Source organism: Epargyreus clarus, unplaced genomic scaffold, assembly GCF_041222505.1.
Source record: "Epargyreus clarus isolate Ecla_fem2 unplaced genomic scaffold, WU_Ecla_fem_2.2 ptg000002l, whole genome shotgun sequence".
NCBI lineage: Eukaryota > Metazoa > Arthropoda > Insecta > Lepidoptera > Hesperiidae > Epargyreus > Epargyreus clarus.
The window spans coordinates 2,979,393-3,004,056 of record NW_027332210.1 but is presented as its reverse complement, the minus strand read 5'-3'; the positions used below and the strand labels follow the sequence as shown (position 1 = coordinate 3,004,056).

At 35.3% G+C, this 24,664-nt stretch overlaps 2 protein-coding genes across 3 annotated transcripts; both read right to left on the bottom strand.

Moving 5' to 3' along the window:
• Positions 1-519: 519 nt before the first annotated feature.
• On the bottom strand, positions 520-14,839 carry LOC140744486 (ornithine carbamoyltransferase, mitochondrial). Its single transcript, XM_073076104.1, has 8 exons — positions 14,764-14,839; positions 14,581-14,727; positions 14,071-14,191; positions 13,243-13,391; positions 12,009-12,162; positions 10,610-10,735; positions 1,457-1,627; positions 520-717 (listed from the first exon to the last, which is right to left on the bottom strand). The coding sequence occupies exons 2-8, from the start codon at positions 14,652-14,654 to the stop codon at positions 520-522; spliced, it is 993 nt and encodes a 330-aa protein (XP_072932205.1). The 5' UTR covers positions 14,655-14,727; positions 14,764-14,839.
• A 437-nt stretch (positions 14,840-15,276) lies between these two features.
• Positions 15,277-21,479, bottom strand: LOC140746001 (facilitated trehalose transporter Tret1-like). 2 transcript variants are annotated; one of them, XM_073077981.1, is made up of 6 exons: positions 20,908-21,479; positions 18,572-19,264; positions 17,971-18,157; positions 17,384-17,766; positions 16,491-16,602; positions 15,277-16,020 (listed from the first exon to the last, which is right to left on the bottom strand). In XM_073077981.1, exons 2-6 carry the CDS (start codon positions 18,716-18,718, stop codon positions 15,701-15,703), a joined length of 1,149 nt encoding a protein of 382 aa, XP_072934082.1. In that variant the 5' UTR covers positions 18,719-19,264; positions 20,908-21,479; the 3' UTR covers positions 15,277-15,700. The 2 variants fall into 2 exon arrangements, with proteins under 2 accessions (XP_072934082.1, XP_072934091.1); XM_073077990.1 differs by lacking the exon at positions 20,908-21,479 and having other exon boundaries at positions 18,572-19,328.
• Positions 21,480-24,664: the final 3,185 nt, after the last annotated feature.

Sequence of the window (24,664 nt, the reverse complement as noted above, 5' to 3'; positions counted from 1 at the left end):
TTTTATTTTCTAAAATCATAGTTTATTCGATCCAGCACTTGTATTCACACAGTAACACTTGTTTCTTGTTTATTTAAAAACTTTGAAGCTTCCTAAGAATTCAATGAGGAAGATTTTGGTAAGTCAATAATCTAGCTAGCGCTTTGATTAAAAATGTTATTAATAAACATTTTTGCTTACTACTTTGTAAAACAGAATGCAGTATTTGATAAAAACATCACATGAAATATTGATTTCTTTTTGGAAAATAGTAAACAATTTGAAAAAAACAGACTATTCCATGCAATAAATGTTCTATAACTATAAAAAAAAAACAAGATGTATTCATGACATATAAAATTCCAATGAATTTCTTTCAACTAGATTTATATCTTGTATATATTCAATAGATCTAAAACTCAAATGAATTCTGTACATAAAAATTGATATTCATAAGTAACAATTACATTTTATTAAACATTACAACAATAAACAACAAGAAGATATGTAAAAACAACAAAAAATTGTACAACTTGCAAATTAACATGTACAAAAAGATCCTCTAAATGTATAACCCTTAACCGCATTAGCCATTAAGGCAGCGGCTATGAAGTGCATATTCTCAAATGCGGAGAATGTCCGAGCGTTGCAGTGGAGAAACAGGTCTTCCGCAACTTCTTCACCCCGCGGACATGTGTGGAAGAATATCCAGGGTTGGCTTGTATTCTTTTCTATATCCTGAAATTAAGGTGTCACCTAAATAAGTTTGGAGTAGATAATGAGTTTTTTTATGAGTAGTAGACGAGCATGCAGTCCATGTGACTTTAAGTGGCTACTGCTGCCCATGGACATCTGACATCAACCCCAGATAAGGAGACTTCTACGTAAAATTGGACACATGCGCCGCTACACCTGAAGACTAAATTGGAATGATAGGTTTCAAACAACAACACAGCAGTGCTTAACACTGCTGTTATTAGGTTGTTCTACTCCGGCAGCACCACCGTCACACCTATTTCTGCCTTATACGGCAATGTTAAATGCTGCTGTGTTCTGGTTTGAAAGGTGTGGTAAAAAAGAGCTACTTTTATGAGGTATTCCAGCTTAGTCCTCAAGGGTAGCACCGTATCGGCGAAGACTTCATGTAGGAATATAACCTTACATGGGGTTGATTACAGATAAGTACCCATGAACAGTAGTAGTCATTTACCATCAGGTGGACTGCATGCTCGTCTGCTACTCCTATCTTATATATAAAATTGCCGTGTCACAATGTTAGTTACCGTACTCATCCGAAACGGCTTTACCGATTTTCACCAAATTTTATATGCATATTTAGTAGGTCTGAGAATCGGATACTATCTATTTTTCATACCCCTAAGTGATAAGGGTTGTTCACCCTTAACATTTTTTTTATTTATATGGCAACACAACGTTTGCTGGGTTAGCTAGTATTATAAATAATAAATCTACTTACACTTAAACAGAACTTGAAATCCTCTTTCTTCTTACTATGAGTGGGACCAGCTATAACCACTCTAGTGTCTTTGAACACCTCCTCTTTTGTCTTGCACTCCTTAGACTCAGTTTGTGACTGTGACGTCATATCCTCGCTAATTTTGTAGAGCAAAGGGCTGACTGGACATTTCTGTAAAAAACATAGAAAATAGGGAATATGCATGTGATTTAGATTTGCTTGTTATTTTGTTCCTCGGTACATTACGGTCCTGAAATTACATCTACACCATTATTTTTTCTTTATTTCGTGTTAAATTGTTTAAAACTTTAATCAAAAATCGTAAATTATGCGCGCGAAATTCAAATTTGCAAAACGCATTCCCATTGGTCGAATCGAAAAATGACGTCACATAGCGTGTTACGATGTTTATCGGCGTCGATATTCAAACTGTTTGAGAGAAAAATTGTTATTGTCTATATTCCTACAGTGTCATTTATTACCTAGTGCGATTTTTCTACATAGTATTATTAGGAATAATCAAGAACAATGATTGAAAGTAGTTTTGTCAAAGCAAAATCGGACTATTTACCTAAAATATGCAAAATGAATAAACTGGTTTTTATGCATAGGTCAATTTGGAAATATTTAACTGATCATAACTTATTATGTTAATATTATTTTTTTTATAATATAGGAGTAGCAGACGAACATACAGTCCGCCCATGGACATATGTAATCAACCCCAGATAGGATTAGATATTCCCACCTAAGGTCGGCCACAGATGCGCCGCTACCCCTGAGAACTAAGCTGGAACGCCTTGGAAAAGTCTGTCTCCTATCACACCCTTCAAACCGGAACACAGTATCACCTAACACTGCTGTTATTAGGTAGAAATAGGTGTGGCGGTAGTGCCTCCGGGGTCGAACCACAAAGGGTTCTACCACCTTCAACCAATCACCGATCTTCACCTATCTTTATAATAGATTATAATGCATTTTGTGTGTTTCAAATGATAGTATTTGTTGTAGAAGTCGATAAGTACCTAACGAAGTAGATGATCAATGCAATTTTTTAAAATCATTTACCTAAAATTATTGTTTGTTACAGTAAATACAAATGTTAATGTAAATTGCTCCACATTTTTCGTATTTTCGCATCTTTTGCAAAAGAAAAAACACTATATAATGTATTTATAGTTTATAGTACTGGTTTTGCACAATAAGTCTAGGAAATATTTATAAAGTGGTTATTTAGCCTTTCCCATGATGTAAATAGCGATGAAACCTGAAAACGTTTAATAATACCTTTATGTGCATACAGTTATCATCAATATTAATACAAATCACGCTACGTGACGTCATTCAAAGAGCGCGTAAAATGGCGGCGTTCAAATGTGTCAAATTTTATTGATACTTTAAATAATTTTTAAAAAAATACTTCAATCACTAATAAAATTGTTTATGCCATCAAAAACACTGCTTGTAAAAAAATCCAAGCCTCGCCATTCAGCTCTTCCACCGTAAAAAGTCGTAAGATCCATGCAATCCAAGTCGGTTGATGCAGTCTCTACTTAAGAGACCTTCTGTCTTCAGGTATTATCTCACTATCTAACCTAACAACATCTATGGGACCATATCAATATTAAAAATATTTTATGTTTCAAATAAATAGATTGGACTTGGCAATTGCATGGATCTTACGACTTTTTACGGTGGAAGAGCTGAATGGCGAGGCTTGGATTTTTTTACAAGCAGTGTTTTTGATGGCATCTCATTCCTTTTTGTAGGTATGCCTACTTTTTTTCTTTTCCGGGACCTTCTATTACTTAAATGTCAACAACAGATTTTTTTAAAGCCCTCTCACTGTCTTACGAGAATGAGCGTTCTTTTTTGTAGGTAATATTTGTAGTTATTGTAAGAATTATTATTTGAAGAGTATATTAATAAAACATATTTTCCGCTACACCACATTTTTATTCATTTCTATTTTAATCGTGAGTCACCGAACAATATCATTTTATACACAACCAGTAATATAGATTACAATTTATATTAAAAAGGTTCTTACAATACGCCCCCTTTATCTATATTACCCACCTATAACAAAACTCTACATAAATACTACCAAACATAACTCTTTCGTGGAACTGGCTAAATAGTTGAATCTCCACTAAACTCTGACACGGTAGACTACTGTTCCTATCTGAGTTACCTTTTGTTTATTTCAAATCAACCTCCATTGAAGTTGACACGGACTTACAAACGGACATACCAAACGCTTGCAATAATTTTAAAATACATTGTTTTTGGTCTCAAATAATCACTCAGTCAGCTATAACCATGTTATCACGCGCAGGTCCAACAAGAACTCAAGTTTGATTTTATTTTAGCACAAATTACGATCAGGCCTACACTCAGGCCGTTACAGGACCACTCTCTGAAATTAAATCACATGTTAAAAAGTTGTAAAATTTAGTTTATTTCCTCTCTCTAACAGGATAACGCCTATTACTACCATTACTTATATCAATAGATTCACGTTCCATTACTTCAGACTCGCTTACATCCGTCATAGCATTAGTCACATTACTTACATCAATTGTATCTGTAACCGCAGGCACACGTACACCTATATCACCTGTAACACCAGGATCAGTCATGCACTCTTTTCATTCATCACCACTTTCATTCGAACATGACAATAAATTAAATCGAAAAAGTTAATATTTTGACAACTGGAATTACTCCCGTTATCCTCAGGAAAAACATCGTCTAAAAACTTAACAACTCGACTGATTGTGATTTCACGTGTCTTCGTATTAAATAATCGATATCTTCTTATGAATATCCGACAAAAATCACTGGTTTTGACTTTGCATCAAATTTTCGTCTTTTCTGTTTGGTATAAGAGTATACGCTGCACATCCAAATAAGCATAAATAGGTAACATCTACTCGTTTCCCAGACCATTTTTGTAGTGGCACTTCACTGCCTTCGTCGGACTCCGGTTTTTGATATAAATCACAGTATTTAACGCTCTTGCTCAAATTCGCTGCAATTTATAATAGACTTCTCGATGTTTCGATAATAGTTCTGTTAGCTCTTTCAACCATACCATTCTGTTTGGTGGTATATACTATATATCGCCTTCTGATGTAGAATTTTATTTGTTGACAAAAAAATATCGTAAGCTCTATTACAAAACTTCGTTCCACCATCTGATCTCATACACTTGTTCGACTTGCTAGTTGCCTTTTCAACGCGAACTTTATATTTTTTAAATTTTGTAAAGTCTCACTCTTATGTTTGAGAAAATTAACATATGTCATTCGAGTGTAATCGTCGATAAATAATAACATGTACCTTGAACCGTTGAATGAAGTTGCTTCCATGGGACCACATAAACCTGTATGTACGATCTCCAGTATATCGTTCGCTCCCGTTCAAAGTTTTGGAAATGGTTTCTTACTAGTCGACATATCCGTCGTAATGTTCACATCATCAAGACGAGTCACAATATTCTTTAAAATGCGCATATATTCCGGATTAGTACGGGCTAGTCTTCTATGCCAATATTTATTTGACATTGTCAAATCACATATCGGTGATTTGACAAATTGTTCAAATTTATGTATACCATGTACGTTGTGGCCAGTTGCGATGATATTATCCATAGAGTTACTAATAGTGCAACCGTTTTTCAGGAAATTAACAGTAAATCCTTTTTCAGTAAGTTTACTCACCAATAATGAAATCATACTTAAATTATTAGTCTGTATTTGTCTTCTGCATTCAACCTGTAGTTATTTTTAAAATTATTACTTGCAAAGTATATTAATAATAAATATTTTCAGCTAGACCATATTTTTCACCGAACAATATCGAAAAATGCATTAGCGAAAAGTGCTGAAAGGTGTTACGAGGCCGATTTTGATAAAAACTATAACTGCATCATTAGTTTTTAAAATATCTTTTTCCTTAGCCGGGAATCGAACGAGTTCAGTTTTAAAAAAATACACCCTCTATATTATTCCACTATATGATAGTGTCGCTTATAAGGATAAAATTCTGGAAAGTAATGTTATGTTATGACAAATTAAAGTAAAAGGAAAATTTTGAAGAAAATACATATATTTTCATACCTTGGCATACTAATCCTTAAGGATTATACATAACATATGACTTATGTTTAATTCTTTAGGACTATACATAAGTCATAAAATTGAAGAATTTGTCGGTTAATCAACTAATTCTTCGATGTTATGGCCATGACTTACGGCTTAGTATGAGAAAGTAATAGGTTGGCAACTAAGTTCCCGCCGAGGATTTATTTTTTAATAAAAATAGATAACTGATTAATTAGTAAATTCTTATTTTTCGTTGTTTACAACTTCGTAATAACGTTGAATATGATTTTCAATATCTCTTTGTTAAGTAATCATTCGGATTTGACTCGAAAAAGTCATTCTCGTAAATTGTCAACTTTACATCTGTATGTAAACTCTGCATACGCATAGCAAGTTACAAACGCATAGCAATTTACAAATCTATTATAATGGTCCTAAAAATAACCTTAACTAAGTCGAACATAAAAATATAAATTCTTGGAGAACAAAACGTCCGCTTTCGAATGATTTAAAACATAAGGCCAAAATATTGTTAATATGCGAAATGTTTAAATTAATGAATGGCGGTAACTTAACTGCCAAATTATTATGAAAAAAATTAAATTTTCTTAAAAATGAGGCTTTTCCTTTACTTTGTCATTTATCATTACTTTCAAGAATTTTATCCATATAAGCAACACTATGAGGTAGTGGAATAATATAGAGGGCGTATTTTTTTCAAATATTACGTAAGTTGAAAACATGATTTTTTGTTTGTGTAGATATTGGTTTGTCTTTAATGCCATTTGGTAGGTTTAGGTCTAAAACGGATAGGGCAAAAGGAATTGTGTAATTAGGGTAATCCGTTTAAAAGTTATTAAGGATTTTACATTGTGAACTTTGTAAAATTTTATAATTATGTATGCTTATTTTCATACAGACATTTATTTAAGCACAACAAGGGCGAAATTTGCCTAAACATTTGTTTCCTTGGAAACAAACTTATTATTATTTTATAATACGGTGACAGTTGCTTTACCTCACGACAGTTATTGTATTTTGTGTACGTTACCGTTAGATTGCAGAATACGTTAGCATATACATTAACTAGTTAGTCTCAAGATTAGCTAGAAGATAATAATATGCAGATTAACTATGTATTAAAATTCGAAACATCTTTTCAGACTTTCTTTCGTTCGTTTCGACTTTCGTTCTTAGGGCTAAAACATGTGCCTTTTTACGACATAACGACGTATCGTGACACATAGCGACATCATGCCGCAAAGCGATATTGTTTCTTGAAAATATGCAATGTTTGTCGTAAATTCATGACACGACGAGGCATCATGGCATGCACGAAACGACGTCAAGGGGCAAATTGATACAATCTTCGTTTTGTACTTTAGGTAATGGGCAAGCTAATTTATCTGATTAGGCACATTAGCCGTAACATATTATTTTTATTCTCATGACATTTGTCAGAAATTCGGAATGTTTTTGATATTATATTACTTTTTAGGGTTCCGTACCTAAAGGGTAAAAACGGAACCTATTACTAAGCTGTCCGTTTTTCTGTCTGACATAGAGCTCTATTTCTGGAACCTTAATAGATATAAACTTACTACTACTTTTTTTACGGAATATGTATAATGATGGCCATTTTAACAACAAGTACTAAAAATAAAAAGAAAAACTTTCAAATAAAGGAGAGTTTTTTTTTTCTTTATGAGGAGGAAATCTTCAAAAGGTACCCGATGACGTGGAAGTGACGCGGGGTTATGTGGGACTTTTACCGCACTAAAACCCCCCGGTGGCCGTCCTCAATGTTTGTTGGAGAACCCTGGGATCTCCGACGGAACGCAACCGAAGTCCTCCAAGCGCTCTGCCCTGGGGGAGCAGGTTTCGCTCCTCCTAAACTATCCGGTGTTCACGACGGTATGCGACCACACATACCGCCGTCCTTCCCGGGGACACTTATAGGACGGTTCGAGCTCCCACTCTTGCTACGCCCAACTCCGGAAGCCCCCTTTTAGTCGCCTCTTACGACAGGCAGGGGATATCGTAGCCCTATTTTAGTCCAGGAACTACAGGGACAAACATATAAGGACCTGCTATTTTTTGGCGTTTTTCACTTTATCTATTGAACCGTAATAGATGTTACAGTTGACATTTTCACAATGCATTCTATGGCTGCTATAATATCAATTAGTAAATATAAAAAACACATGTTTTTTTGGTACGGAACTCTCAGTGTACGAGTTCGATTCGCACTTCACCCATTATTTGTATTGAAGTTAAATTGAAGTTGGAATTGAATACTTCTTTTGTCTCGAGAATAAAAACAATTGACGTCGCCTATAATAGTAGGGGAGCCCAAGAGGGGATTTCGAGAGTGACTCGAACGCGGCAGATTAAGATATGGAAGATACCTTACATCCTATAGAGTATCTTAAACCATCCATTTGGAGGGTTCGCACGGGGAAAATATCGTGAAATCTATAGTAGCTTAATTACATGCTGAAAACAATAAATTTATAACAATCTGACGATTTGAGGGTGGCGTAATAAGGTTGCAAAAAAATCGTTACCTGGACATACTTGAGCGCGGTATTTTTTTTTTAATATAAAGGAAATAATGCTAGAAAACGGGTAACATCATAATCATACCACACGTTTATGTAGTGAAAACACAGTCATTTAAAAAGACAATATGTACATACACTATCTGATAGCGTCACTGAAAATACATTTTTTCGACCCCTCCACTCAATCGTCAGATGAAGGGTTATGAGAAGTAAAACATCAGCTGGAATTTCCTGTATAATAATCTTACGCCCTCGAGTGTATCAAGAAAACGATTTTTTTTTGCATATTCGAAGAGTCGAATCGAATCGTCAGTCTTTCGAATGGGCGACACATCTGGGGTAACTTAATATCCCCTTTTGAAAATCTAATGCACTGGTGTAATTTTTTTTCTCCATTTTTACCTCTCGTATAGCTGCAAACCAGCAGATAAACATATTTCTGCTGCGCCTTGAGTATGTCCGTCTGACTCATTTTTTTACATCTTTCGAATCCTCTAGAAGCTATTCCCACCGTGAATCGAAAAATATCATACAAACTTTTCTTCACTCACTAAAGTGTAATCTATACAATCGTATAGGTCCTATCGACGCTCGAGTTTCTATCCATTTAACATCATGGGCTCCCCTACTACTCGTACATTTCGCGGACAGAAACACAGATTCATTAACTGCAAACGTAACTTTGTAATCCTATATAACTTATATAGGATACAAAGTTATTTAATGTAGTTGGTGTATCTAGATAACCGGAAAGAAATTGCAAAATATTATAGTTTTTCCGTGAGTTATATACTAAACACTAATTGTATTCTCAATTTCAACCTTCTATGTCTGCTAGAAGTGCCTTAAAGTTTTGATGATCGGTCAGTCAGTGAGTGAGTGACAAAATTACGAACTTTGACTACTTGTAATTCTTAAACTACTGGTTCAAATTGAATGAAATTTGAAATATACCGTGTCTATACAATTCTTGCTTGGCTCCTGAAAATTCAGGCTTCTAGCTTCATATGCAACGAAGTTACAGGGGGTCAAAAATGGGCCGAATTGCTTCGGGAAAAGTATGGTACGGCCGTGCCGCTTCTTTTGGCTCGACTTGGCGGAGGCACTGCCGTGCCTCCAGATATTTTTTACTATGTTAAAACGATGTGATAAGTGGTTTAAAATAATAAAATAAAAATGTGCGTATTCCCTATTTCACTGTTTTTATTATATTACTTAATACTTGAAATTAATTAATAATATCTACTTGAAATCATTAAGGTTTTTAAGGTACGTATAAAAAATGTCTGTCTGTTTTTAGTCTGGTATTCTTATAAAATCTTATTTGAAGACACGAATATAGGTATTTCTTTAGCCCAGCGCAGTCAGTATCGGTATTATATAGCCGACGATAGAAAATAAATAATCGGTAGAAATAAAATCTAAAATTTATGTGTCAAATTTTTTCGAACATAAAATATGTAGATAGGTAGGTATTTGATACGTAACATTTTGTTACAAATAAAAATAAAAATATGACGTTTATTATCTTAACTATTCTAAACCATAATCCAATAAAAAGTTTATCCGTTCGGCTTACAAGTACGACTTAGATAAAAAAGAAAGACACAGCCTTACACACCATTTCTCTGAATGAATACCTACCTATAATTGTGAGTGACTCAACGCTATGATGGATTTTATGAACAAATCTTTTTTCAATTGGTTCGTATAGGTTTCACGTTTGCGCGTTTGTAGAGGTTTGAAAATAGCGACGAGTGCCAATTGCCAAGGTTCCAGCATTACATCTATTTAAATTTTGTTCGACAGGCCCATTCTATCTTTTTTAGTCTGAGGGCATAGTATGAGTATTGCCCAAAATACAAGTTGCGATCACGTCCCTACGCCACGAGACGCACGTTCGAAGGATAAAATAGTGTAAGTGAGACAAATATAAAAAATAAGTACCTATATCGAAACATATCTGAACCTTTTTCGGGTTGAGTCTATAATTTATTGAGTTTGGGCGTGATTGGGAAATGCTTATTCGGGACAAAAACGGACAGATTTAAAATCGAAGTGAAATGGAATATTTGATTATGACGGCCCGGTCTGTTGCAGGGTGCAGGGTTCGATCCCCGGTCAACCATTTCTTATGTCCGACTGCTGGGTACGACTTTCTCTCCACTACTTCTCCGCGAAGCATACTATACCACGATAATTCAATCAATAATAATGCAGATCAATGGAGCAAAAATCAAAACTCCATGCACTCCACCTGGTAAGTAGCTACTGCCGCCCATGGACAGCAATAATCAACCCCAGATTACGATAAAACTCCTAACTGAGGTCGCCCGCCGATACGATGCTCCCCCTGACGACTGAGTCGAACGAATCGAATAAATATGTCTCCCTTACCAAACCCTTCAATCAGAAAACAGCAGAGCTTAACACTCCTTTCATTATCTTTAAACTTAATTATTAAATGTAGTTTCTCTCACCTCACAGCAACATTTAAATTTAATATTCGCTCCAAGCATCGGACAGAGAAGCAAGTAGGAATTGAGTACTGGATGTGGTGATCCCAAATACGACACATTCACACACTTCATTGTGCCAAACTCTTCCTGTAAAGAATCATCAACCCATTAACGTCCCACTGCTGGGCACGGGTCTCCTCTCATAACGAGAAGGATTAGGCCATAGTCCACCGCGCTGGCCAAGTGCGTATTGGTAGACTTCGCATACCTTTGAGATTTTTTATAAATCTCTCAGGTATGCAGGTTTCCTCACGATGTTTTCCTTCACCGTTTAAGCAAGTGATAATTAATTAATTAGAAATTTCTAATACGCACATAATTTTGAAAAATCAGAGGTGCGTGCCTGGGATTTGAACCTCGGACCCCTCGATTGAGAAGCCGCGTTTCTTAACCATTAGGCTATCACTGCTTTTTTTATACGGAAATAATTATACGGATTCATTTACATCTACAAACGAAACACTATTAGAGGCGTGGCGTATCAAACATTTTTTACTACCTGACTGTAAGTTGCTTTTGTTGCTTTGGACTCCTGTAATCAACCCCGGGTAACATTAGTATCCTACCTGAGGTCGGCCACAGATGCGCCGCTACCCCTGAAGACTAAATCTATAATCAACCCCAGATAAAATTGATTCCCTGAGGTCGGCCACAGATGCGCCGCTACCCTTGAAGACTAAATCTGTAATCAACCCCAGATAAAATTAGATTCCTACCTGAGATTGACCACAGTTGTCTCGCTACCCTTGTAGACTAAGTTTGAATGTTTCTCATAAGTATGTATCCGTTTGGCGTTAACACACCCTTCAAATCGCACATTGTAGCTCGTAACAAATAGGTTAAAGGTGGGAGATGATAGCTGTGGTGCATCTAGGGTAGAATCACAAAGGTTTTTACTACCTTTATGTTTTTGCTGATAGCATAGATTAGTAAAGATACTTCGCCGCCTTGAAATTGAATGAAGCCACAAATGACTTATTATAGTAAGTTCTTTTTTTTTAATTCTTGACAAATAAAAACATTTTTAGAGAAAATTTAAGAATAAATAACTAATACTGCGTAATTTACATAATAAATAATTATTTCAAATATTTTAGGGACATTTTAGCACGGAGACGTGGCAAAACTTTTTTACGCAACTATTTCAATTCTCAAAACTGGGTACATGTTCTTGTTAGGAGTGACTAATCTTTACTAATCTATGGCTGATAGCAAGAACTTGTGGTTTGACGACAAGATCTTTGGCCAGCTTCAGATAGGAATCTCATCTTAATTGTGATCGATTACAGACGTCCATGGACAGCAGCCACTCACCCTCGGACTGCATGCTCGTCTGCTATTCCTATTAAAAAAAACTCACAATTATACTCATAACCGTGGCCAGAGATTGTATGCTGGCGTGGGTTCGGGACCTCATACACAGGACTGGGACGGAGGCTTGGTCCGCGAAGCGTTGTACGCACATATGGGTCATAGTGGACACAAAGATCGCGTCAGCCATGGTGGAGAATACCCTAAAAATGACACACAAAAAATATTCAGTATTGCAAATCTTTATATATATATTTCTTATGTGCGTGTGTATGTCACTGAACTCATCCTAAACGATTGGACTGATTTTGATGAAATTTGTTGTGTGTGTTCAAGTGGACTTGAGAATGGTTTAGATTCACAATTTAGACCGTGGGAAAAGGTTTTTTTAATTATTTTTAATTCGTAAGTAGTTATAGAATCGGAAACTATGCATTTGATCAAGTGATGATCTTTAGCAAAGTTGTTGTCCAAGAGCCGAGGGTTTGGGAGTTGGTAAGACCAATTTTCGACAGATGGCACCACTGTCATTCCAATGAAGGTACAAATTTTCCGTTTTATGTATGTCATATTATTTCTTTAAAATGTGGGCGAAGCCGCGGGCACCACTAGTATTTTATATATTTGAAGTGAAGTGATGAAGTGAAATGAAACATGAGTTTGGAGGTCCTCATTACATTCACAGTTATTCGACTTTTTGATCAGACTGCCTTAAAACCACACGGAAAATGTCGCTATAAAATGAGTACTTAGTAATATTTTATAGACCATCTATTTCTGCCTCATAACAGCAGTGTTAAACTTTGCCGTGTTCTGGTTTGAAGGGTGCGGTAAGGGAGACATACTTTTTCGAGGCGTTCCAACTTAGTCCTCAGGGGTAGAGCGGCGCCTTTGTAGCCGACTTCAGGCAGGAATATCTAATCCTATTTGGTATTGATTACAGATGTCCATGGGCGGCAGTAGCCACTTACCATCAGGACTGCTTGCTCGTCTGTTACTACTATATTTTCAAAAAAGGTACGTAACATTCATATTTCAAATGCATCCACAGATTTTCTACCTATTGTAGACCTGCCAGCGTGAAGGGATTTAATTTTTTGTGCCTTAGATACTCTCTGGAAATTTATTTTTACTCTTTTTTTTCATATTATTCTGCCCACCTAAGCGCAGAGATTTCGTCTAAGCAGATCTCAGAATTTTACCGGAAATATTCTCTTAATATACTAAGTAACTTAACTATTAACTTACTATATAACGTAATCTATTTATTAAATCAAAGTTACCTGCCAAGATAATCGTGTTCCCACACCAAATGATCAGTAATATTCACGTCGTTAGCACCCAGAAGCGTGGCTGCGTTGGATACCGCCATGTTCAGTATCGGTTCATTTACTTCCTGTAGGATCATTATCTTGCAATTTGTTAAAATGTCCTGTTACAGAAAAAGCCATTGAAATATAACTTAAAATCGTTCTTTAAAAACACGACATGTAATACAGTTATAAAACACTCGGTTTTTTCTCCACCCTTTAGAGAACACGACTAACATCATGTAGTTCACGTGATCTGCAAGTCCAAGTAAAAGAATTCAAATAAAATAATCTAAGGAAGAACTCTAATTGCCTATGACACACTCACCACATCTATTTTGCCTAATAATAGGTACGAATAGCAGTGTAGCGCAGCTGTATTCTGGAAGAGTAAATTAACTATCGCCAGAAAACTAACTTGGAACTTACTCCACCCATAGATAAGCATACATATCTCACCGCCTTGTAATTGAAGGAAGCCATTAAATTACTTCTGACAATTCTTTTAGCCGTTTAATGGCAGTCATGGTGTAGTTTACGCGGAATAATGCCGACATGCGCAGTTAAGACACGAAATCGAAGAAAAAGTGCGAAGAAATATCGTTTCATTCGTAAATGATATAAAAACTACATTTTTTAAATATTTTTCAAACACGAAAATAGATGACGGTTACAATTATCAAAAGGTTACATTTTCTTGTTAGGAGCGATTAATCTTTACTAATCTATGACTCCACCTCTTGCTGTCATGTAATGACAGTATACCAGTGATATCTCCAATAGTTAACCAAATCAACTCACCAATTTCTTCTGGTGCGAATCTTGTAAACGGCACTTGAGGTTCATAGCACTGTGGATGACTTCCATGATCATATCAGCTGTCCAGTTCTTAAAGCATATTAGATGTCTTGGTTTCGGACTCCTGACAAAATCACAATTATAAAAAATATTAAATAGACTAAAAAGTTACGATGGGAATCTTCAAATGTTACAAAAATCAGAACAAATATCATTAAAGGTACATACAGCAGACAAGCTACTAATAGCATTTCGATTAAGCTGCTTTTCAAAAGCTAAATGCAGCGATCAAACGCTCCATCCCGCTACGTTTGAGCGCCGATCGCAGCTACTTTTTAACGCTCGATACAGCCAACTGAATGCAAAAAGGCGATGCAGCATTACTGCATTCATTACAGCCGCTTAAACGTGCGTTTTTAAAACCGATTGTAGGAAGTTGCTTAAATGCTTTATAGTGCTGTAAAAAGCTTAAATATCTGCTAAGACTTTAAATAGGTTTTGAAAAGAACTTACGTGCAACATTGCTGATATCTCACTTGTAGGTATAACGGTAGATGTATGGTAAAAAGTCTAAAACATTGCGACATATCAATACTTGCGTAAAAAACGATTGTTGTTATGAGAAAAACGTATCATGTTTAAAATTTGGTGTCATTAAACCATAGATATATTATCCTACTGACGTAGATATTAAACTTTATTGAAAATGTCTGCAATCTTTCATGTTTGACACAAGTAACATTCTTCTTTAGGCGTATCTATTTGCTACGGAACAAAACTAGTTTTATTATTCCGTGGTATTTAGTAAAAACCGCAATCTGGTAAAAACAAGAAACTTACATACACATAAAACAGGTATAGGTACAGATAAATGAAACTATTATTTCACAATACTTATGAGTAATTTAATATTTAAAATACAATTATCAACAAAATCAACTTATATACATACACTTCACAAATGCCGATAATTTAGTTCGATTTCCATTAGTGTCTAATTTCATTTAATAATTCTTTTATAATATAGAAGTAGAGAACGAACATGCTCCAATTGATAGTATGTAGTCACTGCAGTTATCGCAGCCGATTGCGATCATTAATAAATCCTTTTTTTATAATATTGGAGTGGTAGAGCATACAGTCCACCTGATGGTAAGTGGCTACTGCCGCCCATGGACATCTGTAATCAACCAATAGGATTAGATATTGCCACCTGAGGTCGGCCACAGATGCGCCGCTATCCCTGAGGACTAAGCTGGAACGCCTAGGAAAAGTATGTCTCCCTTACCACACCCTTCAAACCAGAACACAGCAGCGCTTAACACTGTTGTGCCGCCGGAGTCGAACAAAGGGTTCTACCACCTTCAACATAGCTGCCATTAACAACATAATATATTATTAGATTAACAAAACTCCAATAGTTATGGTTGACAAATCAGTTTAAGAAAATAAAATGTCGACCCGTTCGCTTACTACATCAATTGGGTTTTTGGTAGCTAACTTTTTGGTCTAAGGCTCTCTTCTCTACCCTCAGTGTAAAGTATAGGTACTTAGCAGTGACTGTGACACGTTGATGAGACCCTGTTAGCAAATCTCTAGACACCAAGAGGACACCATACCCTTATTGGAAGCTTCACAATCGCGAAATGTTTCCATTGCCTTGTATATGCTTTTCCAAACGCTCCTCCCCTCTTAACACGTTCTGAATTTCTGCTATCGTTTTATGTTTCGTCTCTGGCACGAAGAAGAGGACGAAAAGAGACAACAATACACAGACAACTCCGAACATGAAGAAGGTGGTGTTAGATCCAAGGACTGTGATCATCTCTATGGTGTATTTGGTGACGAAGAACGCGGTGATGGTGGATACTTCCATGCAGATCGAAGTAATTAATGCTCGAGCTGGGCCATCGAGTAGTTCGGAGATCAGTACGAGAAACTGAGACCCGATTCCTGATGAGAAAATACGAAAGGTTATTTGTACTAATATTACAAAGCTGAAGAGATTGTTGGTTTGAACTAGCTAAAATCAAAATTATGAACGTATTTAAGCTTTTGTCAGCAATTTCGTAAGCGGAAATCGTAACACCATATTATATAAATAATTTAAAGCCTTTAATTATAGCCAAACAGGATTATATAGGTTTCATTATATATAACCGGAAAGCAAATAAGTTTTATTGAGCTTATTTCAAATTTGTCTCTTTAGCGTGGAATATCAATATCCATCTTTCATGGATCTACCTCGTAAAATGCAGTAAATCAGACTATAATTCTAGTTTCGAGATCTAGTTAGACCTCTGCTTGACAGGTACTATACCTATGAGCTGGCCTAAGCGATATACGGGGAGCCTCCCCTGTCGAAACATACCTACTCCTAGAAGCTCTGTCATCTCTCATAATTATATAGAATAGAAACTTACCCCCACCGTAGCACCAATTAATAAAGCCAACAGATATGACCGGTAGATAGTTAAGAAAACCACTAATCGATACGCCGTGTCGTTTAAGCGTGAAAAATACGCCTAGGCTCATCTGAAACAACAGAGAAACATAATTAAATGAAACAAGATATTTAAAATTATAAATTTTATATCTAAAAAGAAAATATTAGTCTAATTAGACTTGACGACCCGCGTAGCGGAGCGGTCACCATACCGGTCTGACGTGCAAAGGGTCCCGGGTTCGATCCCCGGCCAGACAGATATCTAAATGATGAATTTAGATTTCTGATTCTGGGTCTGGGTGTTTGTGTATTTGTCTATGTGTGTGTCCATGGCACCCACGACACAGGGAATCCTAGTGTGGGGCTGTGAGTGTAGAAAGTGTTATTTAAAGTGTTATTAATTAGCAATTAGAAACCAAAAACCCGACCGCCTAACTTAGCCTACGATACTCCCATGATTTGATATCTTAATTCTTAATATCTTAAAATCGAACCTAAGTATGAGACATGCATACATTACATACGCTAAAAGCATTATCCGACTACGGCGGATACCAGGAAAATAAAAGGAATAATACAAATTAAAGTCTTAATAAATCTACTGAAGATGGTAGACCGTATAGGTAAGGTACGTAGAACGTATAGGTAGGAAACGGTAAGGTGTTGTAATGGAGACAGACTATTCTTAGGCGTTCCAGCTTAGTCCTCAGGGGTAGCGGCGCATCTGTGGTCGACCTTAGGTGGGAATATCTAATCCTATTTGGGTTTGATTACAGATGTCCATGGGCGGCAGTAGCCACTTACCATCAGGTGGACTGTATGCTCGTCTGCTACTCCTATATTATATAAAAAAAAATCTAATACACTCACCATTCCTGCGGCCATGCCAAACAAAGTTGTAACCAGAATTATTTTTCTACCAAATCTATCGCTGTATATACTCGTAACTATACAAGAAACTAGTTGTATACATCCAATAACCACAGAACCGAATGCTGATGACACATTAGTGTTTGTCAATTCCAAAATAGTTTGCAAATAAAACGTTATACAGTTGAAACCGATTGCTTCTACTCCAATGCCCATCACTACAGATATCATCAGCCCTTTGAGATACGCCTTATTTCTGAATAAGTCTCGTTTGTCAAATTTCTGTTTTGGTTCTCTCCGTGAGAATTGCTTTAGTTCTTCTTGCGCTATTATTTTTGATTCTCGTAGGAATATTAACACTCTCTCAGCTTCTTCAATTTTACCTGAAAATTACCTTTTTTTTAACAACCACATTGACTTTTCTACAAGAGTAACCATGGAACTATTCCATAGACAGAGAAGGGTAGTAATCTGTTTGTAATGGATCGAACTTACAAATGTAAGCTTAACCTATTACATCAGTATGTAACAGGTTAAGCTTACATAACAGTACAGTATAGTACAGTACAATGAAATAGGGATCATACCTTTGCTATACAGCGAGTACGGTGTGTCAGGAATAAATAAAATCGGAATGGATGCACATATAATGATGGCAGTGTACATTATACTGAGGTTCCGATATGATACGTAAGGTCCAATTCCCAAGATAATAAGAGCTCCTAAACTGGAAAGTAAAGGGATCAGCGAACCAAGAGAACCACGTATTTCATTCTGGAAAACAAAAACGAAATTTCAAAAAGGCCGGAAACATAGTCAATATTATCGATCCATATAACTGACCATGGGTGCTGGAATGGGAAGGGTTTTATTTTGCTTAGATTATAGTCGTACGCGTAGATCGGTGGATTTCCTATAAGTACTTTTGAAAAAAAATATATATACTTAGACCTTTCTCGATCATATAAATTAGTATTAAGTACATCTTTTTTAATGGCGATAAGGAATTCTACCGAAGGCTAAAATACACCGTGAATAACAAATTAAAACGTCACTATAAGTATCTGCCTTGCAACTTACAAGAAAAATGAGTGTGACATTGGTGCCTCGACACATAAAGGATGTCACATTTTATTAAAAGTTAAAGTCTTGAGTGAAACTGATGAAATTATATCAAAAATTACTAACACTAGCAATTTCCGTACAATATATCATGACCGCCATGATACCTGCGGTGTCAGCCACGCCATTGATAAATCTGACCACTAATATCATCCAAACTTCGGTGGCAAAGATGGTCATAAAACCGGCAATGGTTTTCGGCCCAAATATCATCAAAATGCAGTATTTTCTTCCAATAAGGTCCAAGAGAATGCCGACGAATGGCAGCGCTGGAAATACCAAATATACAATTATAACTTTTGCTGTACTTACACAATAATTGACACTAACCACCCAACACCCATTTTTGTCTCATAACATCAGTGTTAAACGCTGCTGTGTTCTGGTTTAAAGGGTGTGGTAAGAAGACATACTTTTTCGAGGCGTTCCAGCGTAGTCCTTAGAGGTCGGCGCACTACACCCTTCAAAGCCGAACACAGCAGCGCTTTACACCGCTGTTATTAGGCAGAAATAGGTGTGGCGGTGGTGCCGCCGGAGTCGAACAACGAAGGACACTACAACCTTTATATCCTGCTGCTTTAAATATAAAGATAAGATACTTACTAAAAGCAGAAAATATTAATCCGATAGACACAATCCAACCACCTTCATCTTCGGTGATAGGTCTTGAGAGAGGCGTCTCCTGTGGGTTCCTCAGTTTGACCAGCATTGGGGAAGTCCACGCTACGTCCATTCCCACACATAGTAACAAAAGATTCACTAAAATTGGGAAAAGACGATCAATGTTATTTTTGGAGATAGTAACATCACCTTCATCAGCTGACAGACTACTCTACTGCCGCCATGGAACAGAAACTGCCGCCCATGGGCATCTGTAATCAACCTTAGAATAGTATGTCTGCCTTACTACACCCATCAAAACGGAATATAGCCGCGCCTAACACTTCTGTTATGAGGCAGAAATAGTGTGGCGGTGGTGCCGCCGGAGTCGAACCACAGGGTTCTACCACCTTCATAAAGGTCAAGGTGGACTATGTATTCGCTTGCTACTTCTGTATCATCAAAACATTATTGTCCTATTGCGGAACACATGTCTCCCATCAGAGTGAGAGTAGTTTGTGCTAGATTCGTTGGCCAAAAACGAATTGGTAGACTTCGTACTCTTACTTACAATGGCCATGATGATTATAGCAAGTCATAATTAATTACTAGTGCGCACATTTTTTTAAATCAGAAGTGTTTGCCTGGGATTTCAAACTCAATCAAGAATTTATCTAGGATCATAGTGATCATGATGAAAATATGGTAGGTAAATACATACGCCCGATGCATGAAAGAACTCTTCAAACAAAGTGTTGCAGTAAACACTATTATTTAAACATTTTCTTCACAATTTAATAAATCGCATGAATAATGAATAATTTTATGACACATATGTTTATGCAGCTTGCAACTTCATATTGCAATATTCCATCGCTTTATTTCTTCACGATCTTTCCACGTGATATATTATTATATTTCAATCGCTGGGCTTTTTCCATAACCAACTTTGATACAATGAGAGTCCTACCTGAGATCAGCCCCATACGCGTTACTGTCTAAGTATGGTCTAAGTGTTTACCTAAGTACAACTTTCAAATCTGAACGCAACAATGCTACGCTGCTGTTTTGGCTAATATATAATATTAGGTATATTTGTGGTGCCGCAGTCAAAACACAAAAAATATTAGTTTTGGCTATTCTATTTGGCTACTTCTGGCTACTATAGTAAGTGGCTACTACCGCCCGGAGACATCTGTATTCTGTAATCAACTCAGTTAGATGCGTTGCTACTCCTGAGGACTGAGTTGGAACTCCTCAATGAAAATGTATGTCAATGTCATAGATTAGTAAAGATACTTCGCCGCCTTGAAATTGAATGAAGCCACAAATGGCTTATTATCGTAAGTTCATTTTTTGAATTATTGACAAATAAAAACATTTTTAGAGAAAATTTACGAATAAATAACTAATACTGCGTAATTTACATGAATTTACATAATAAATAAATAATTATTTCAAATATTTTAGGGATATTTTAGCACGGAGACGTGGCAAAACTTTTTTACGCAAGTATTTCAATTCTCAAAACTGGTTACATTTTCTAGTTAGGAGTGAGTAATCTTTACTAATCTATGGTCAATGTAATCAAAATCTCTCCTTTACTACACCCTTCAGAGTCAAACACAGCAACGCTTAATGTTGTTATTGGTCATAAATCGGTGAAGCAGCGCCTCCTCCGGACTCAAACCATAAAGGGTTCTATCACTTTAAAATTTCAAGCACAATTAAAAAAAGATCCATTTTTTTACTTTTTTAGTATTTATTAATCTTTGTTACTATTACATATTTTTTTGACTTACCAGTAATAGCAATACCATATTGCTTCAACGAACTAGATTCGACACGAAACATCATGTGACAGGTTTATAAAGTTTGTTAATAATTAAAATAAATTGAAATTAACAATTGAAGAAACATATGCTTCATTGTGCCTTCGATCACTAATAAGAACTAGATACACAATCCCATACAAAAATGAACTTAAAAAGTGGTGTCAAACGTGTTTATAAAATTCTAAGCGACAGAATCTAAAATTAATGCAAAATCAACCTTATCACTATTATTTAACGGTGTTTTTCAAAAACAGCTTACCAAAAGCAATAAATTTTTACGACAAAAGCTAGCTGTCATAACCTATCACTTTTACAGGTTTGTCACTTGGACAAGGAATTAGTGGAGACGAACTGTCATTACTTTATACGGTTATTATAAATTATAACTTAATATTTTTATTAGGTCGAAGTAATTAATTTTAATGAACATAATAATAATTTATCAATGAAAGTAATGTGAAGACACAATTTATTATAATGCAAATATAAGTTTAAAATTAAAATATAACCAAATACAAGTAATTTAATTAAAAAATCAACAAGCTGTTTGCGCCATTATCTAACGAAATAGATTGCCCACGACTAAAGAAATATGTAGTAAACCAACATTTTTTTCAATTATTTTTACCCGACTGCCAAAGAAGGGTTATGTTTTTCGCACGTATCTTGTATGTTTGTCTTTATTTATTTGATCGGATCTAACCATAGGATCTAACAAACGGCTGGATGAATGTCGACAAGTAAGGTGTCATTATATTCGTCTCAATGACCCGAGTGTCCTTAGATAGGTGTTAGAAAAAAAATCAAAATGGCGGATGTTTGGCGCGAAATAGTAATATTTCAAAAAAAGTTAACCAAACCTATGGAGTGGGGTATCAAAATAAAGGAAATTAAAAGGAGATTACACACATATTATATGATGTATACATACATATATACAGGGTGAATTTTTCAAACGGGCCTTCAGGGCCAAATCCGAAACTATGAGGATTAGCGAAAAATGCTGAAAGGAGTTACGAGGCCGATTTTGATAAAAACTAAAACTGCATCATTAGTTTTTTAAAATATCTTTTTCCTTAGCCGGGAAACGAGCGAGTTCATTTTGAAAAAAAATACACCCTCTATATTATTCCACTATCTGATAGTGTTGCTTATAAGGATCAAATTCTGGAAAGTAATGTTATGTGACAAATTAAAGGAAAAGGAAAATTTTGAAGAAAATGCATATTTTTTCATACCTTGGCATACTAATCCTTAAGGATTATACATAACATATGATTTATGTATAATTCTTTAGGACTATACATAAGTGATAACATTGAAGAATTTGTTGGTTAATTAACTAATTCTTCGATGTTATGGCCATGACAAACGGCTTAGTATGAGAAAGTAATAGGTTGGCAACTAAGTTCCCGCCGTTTTTAGGATTTACTTTTTAATAAAAATAGATAAGTGATTAATCAGTAAATTCTTATTTTTGTTGTTGTTTACAACTTCGTTTCAACGTTGAATATGATTTTCAATATCTGTTTGTTAAGTAATCACTCGGATTTGACTCGAAAAAGTCATTCTCGCAAATTGACAACTTTACATCTGTATTAAACGAAACTCTATTATAATGTTACAATGGTACAAGTTGAAAATCTATTATAATAGTACTGAAAATAACCTTAACTAAGTTGAACATAAAAATATAAATTCTTGGAGAAACAAAACGTCCGCTTTCGAATGATTTGAAATATTAGGCCAAAAAATTGTTAATACGCGAAATGTTTAAATTGATGAATGGCGGAAACTTAACTGCCAAATTATTATAAAAAAAACGAATTTCCTTAAAAATGAGGCTTTTCCTTTACTTTGTCATTTATCATTACTTCCCAGAATTTGATCCTTATAAGCAACACTATGAGATGGTGGATTAATATAGAGGGTGTATTTTTTTTTCAAAATGAACTCGTTTTATTCCCGGCTAGGGAAAAAGATATTTTAAAAAACTAATGATGCAGTTTTAGCTTTTATCAAAATCGGCCTCGTAACTCCTTTCAACGTTATTCGCTAATCCTCATAGTTATGGATTTGGCCCTGAAGGCCCGTTTGAAAAATTCACCCTGTATATATATATATAACACATCGAGGTGACTGTCTGACTAAATGCGTAAGTTGCTGCGCCATACACTAACGTAAAGGGAAACCGCTGAACTTTAGCGTGCTGGAATTTTACACATAGGTTCTTTATATAGCGTGAATGAGCTCTACGAGGATAAAATAGGATAATATTGTTTGAACATTTGTTTTTGAAGCAGATACCTGTTATGAAACTTATATTTTGCTTTCTTGATAAAAATAATGAAACGCCTATTTCACTGTTTTTGTAGTAGTAGTAGTAGTAGTAGTTTTAGCCAGTCGGGTTTTTGATTTTTTAATTAAATTACTTGCTTGCTTTGTAGTGACAGAAATCCGTTGTATATTTTTTTCTTAAATTTAGATTTTTTTCCAACACCTATCTAAGGACATTTGGATATTTGAGACGAATATAATGACATCTTAACTGTCGAAATTCACCCAGCCGTATGTTAGATCCGAGGGAATAAAATGCAGTGCAGCTAAAATCTTCTTATAAAGATACATACAAGATACGTGCAAAAAACATAACCCTTCCTTGGCAGTCGAGTAAAAATAAAAATACGGAATCAACAGGGTGCCATTAATTCCCTTGAATAAAGTGAGTTTATTGGAAAACAGTCTTTTCGATGGATTTTTATTTTTTTTTCCGTATCTTTTTTGGCTATGTTAAGCAATCTTATTTTGGTGTATCGTTCGTCAATAGACTTTATTATAATAATTCTATGACTATTGCCGCGGCAGTTGGATGAAAAGACATCATAAAATATATTAAATAATAATTTACTTAATAATTTAATTTCACTCATTTACTATTTACTCATTGCCTAACCTTTCAGGTAATACGGGCATATGTTTAATTATTATATAAAACAAATATTTTTATATAACAAAAAAAAAGAAAAAAAATAATTAAATTAAATAAAAAAATATAAAACAATAGCGTCTCCATTCAAGTTAAAACAGAGTCACCATGTTACCCGAACAAATCAAGTGGGCATGCAATAGTAAGAATTGTACGTTTAATAACAGACTTTACAATTTAAATGGTTTATACATTCTGACCAAACTTAAAAGTGCACCCAAATAGACATTTGGGTGCTCTTTTCGTCGCGCCATTTTTTTGTCGCTGATTGTGTATCTAGTTCTTATTAGTGATCGAAGCATTGTGCGCATTAAATAATAAATTAAATAATTGATTTATTGTTTATACTAGTTATGTTTCGTGGTTTCACATGCGTTTACCTATAAATATCTAAAAGAAGCTCCACCATCATTGGAGATCCATGTAAAAAACCGTACACCATTTGCCAATCACCTCTCATGTATATTACGTTGCATATAACAGAGAGATCAAGTTTGTTCTCTGGTATACAAGTATTCCCTAAACTGTTAAAGAGTTAAAGCATCAAATAAATAGTTTACGGAACCCCTTACGGAATAGCTACTTTTAGCATCGGTGATTCGTTTTTAACGATTGCAACGATCACACGATTTTACAATTACTTTTAACGACTTATTGCATTTGATCGTGTTATTGATAACACGCCTTTTAAGGACCATATCACATCTTTGACGATCAGTTGCTGCAACTAGCGTACAA

Excerpts from the sequence above, each read along its gene's own strand:
- LOC140744486 (XM_073076104.1), bottom strand. The coding sequence starts at position 14,654 with ATGTCGCAATGTTTTAGACTTTTTACCATACATCTACCGTTATACCTA. Across the intron at positions 14,192-14,580 it reads AGATATCAGCAATGTTGCAC|GAGTCCGAAACCAAGACATC; the intron begins GTAAGTTCTTTT and ends TGATTTTGTCAG. Across the intron at positions 718-1,456 it reads ATTTCAAGTTCTGTTTAAGT|GATATAGAAAAGAATACAAG; the intron begins GTAAGTAGATTT and ends CCTTAATTTCAG.
- LOC140746001 (XM_073077981.1), bottom strand. The coding sequence starts at position 18,718 with ATGATATTTGGGCCGAAAACCATTGCCGGTTTTATGACCATCTTTGCC. Across the intron at positions 16,603-17,383 it reads TTGGCATGGCCGCAGGAATG|ATGAGCCTAGGCGTATTTTT; the intron begins GTGAGTGTATTA and ends CTGTTGTTTCAG. Across the intron at positions 16,021-16,490 it reads TAATTGGTGCTACGGTGGGG|GAATCGGGTCTCAGTTTCTC; the intron begins GTAAGTTTCTAT and ends TTTTCTCATCAG.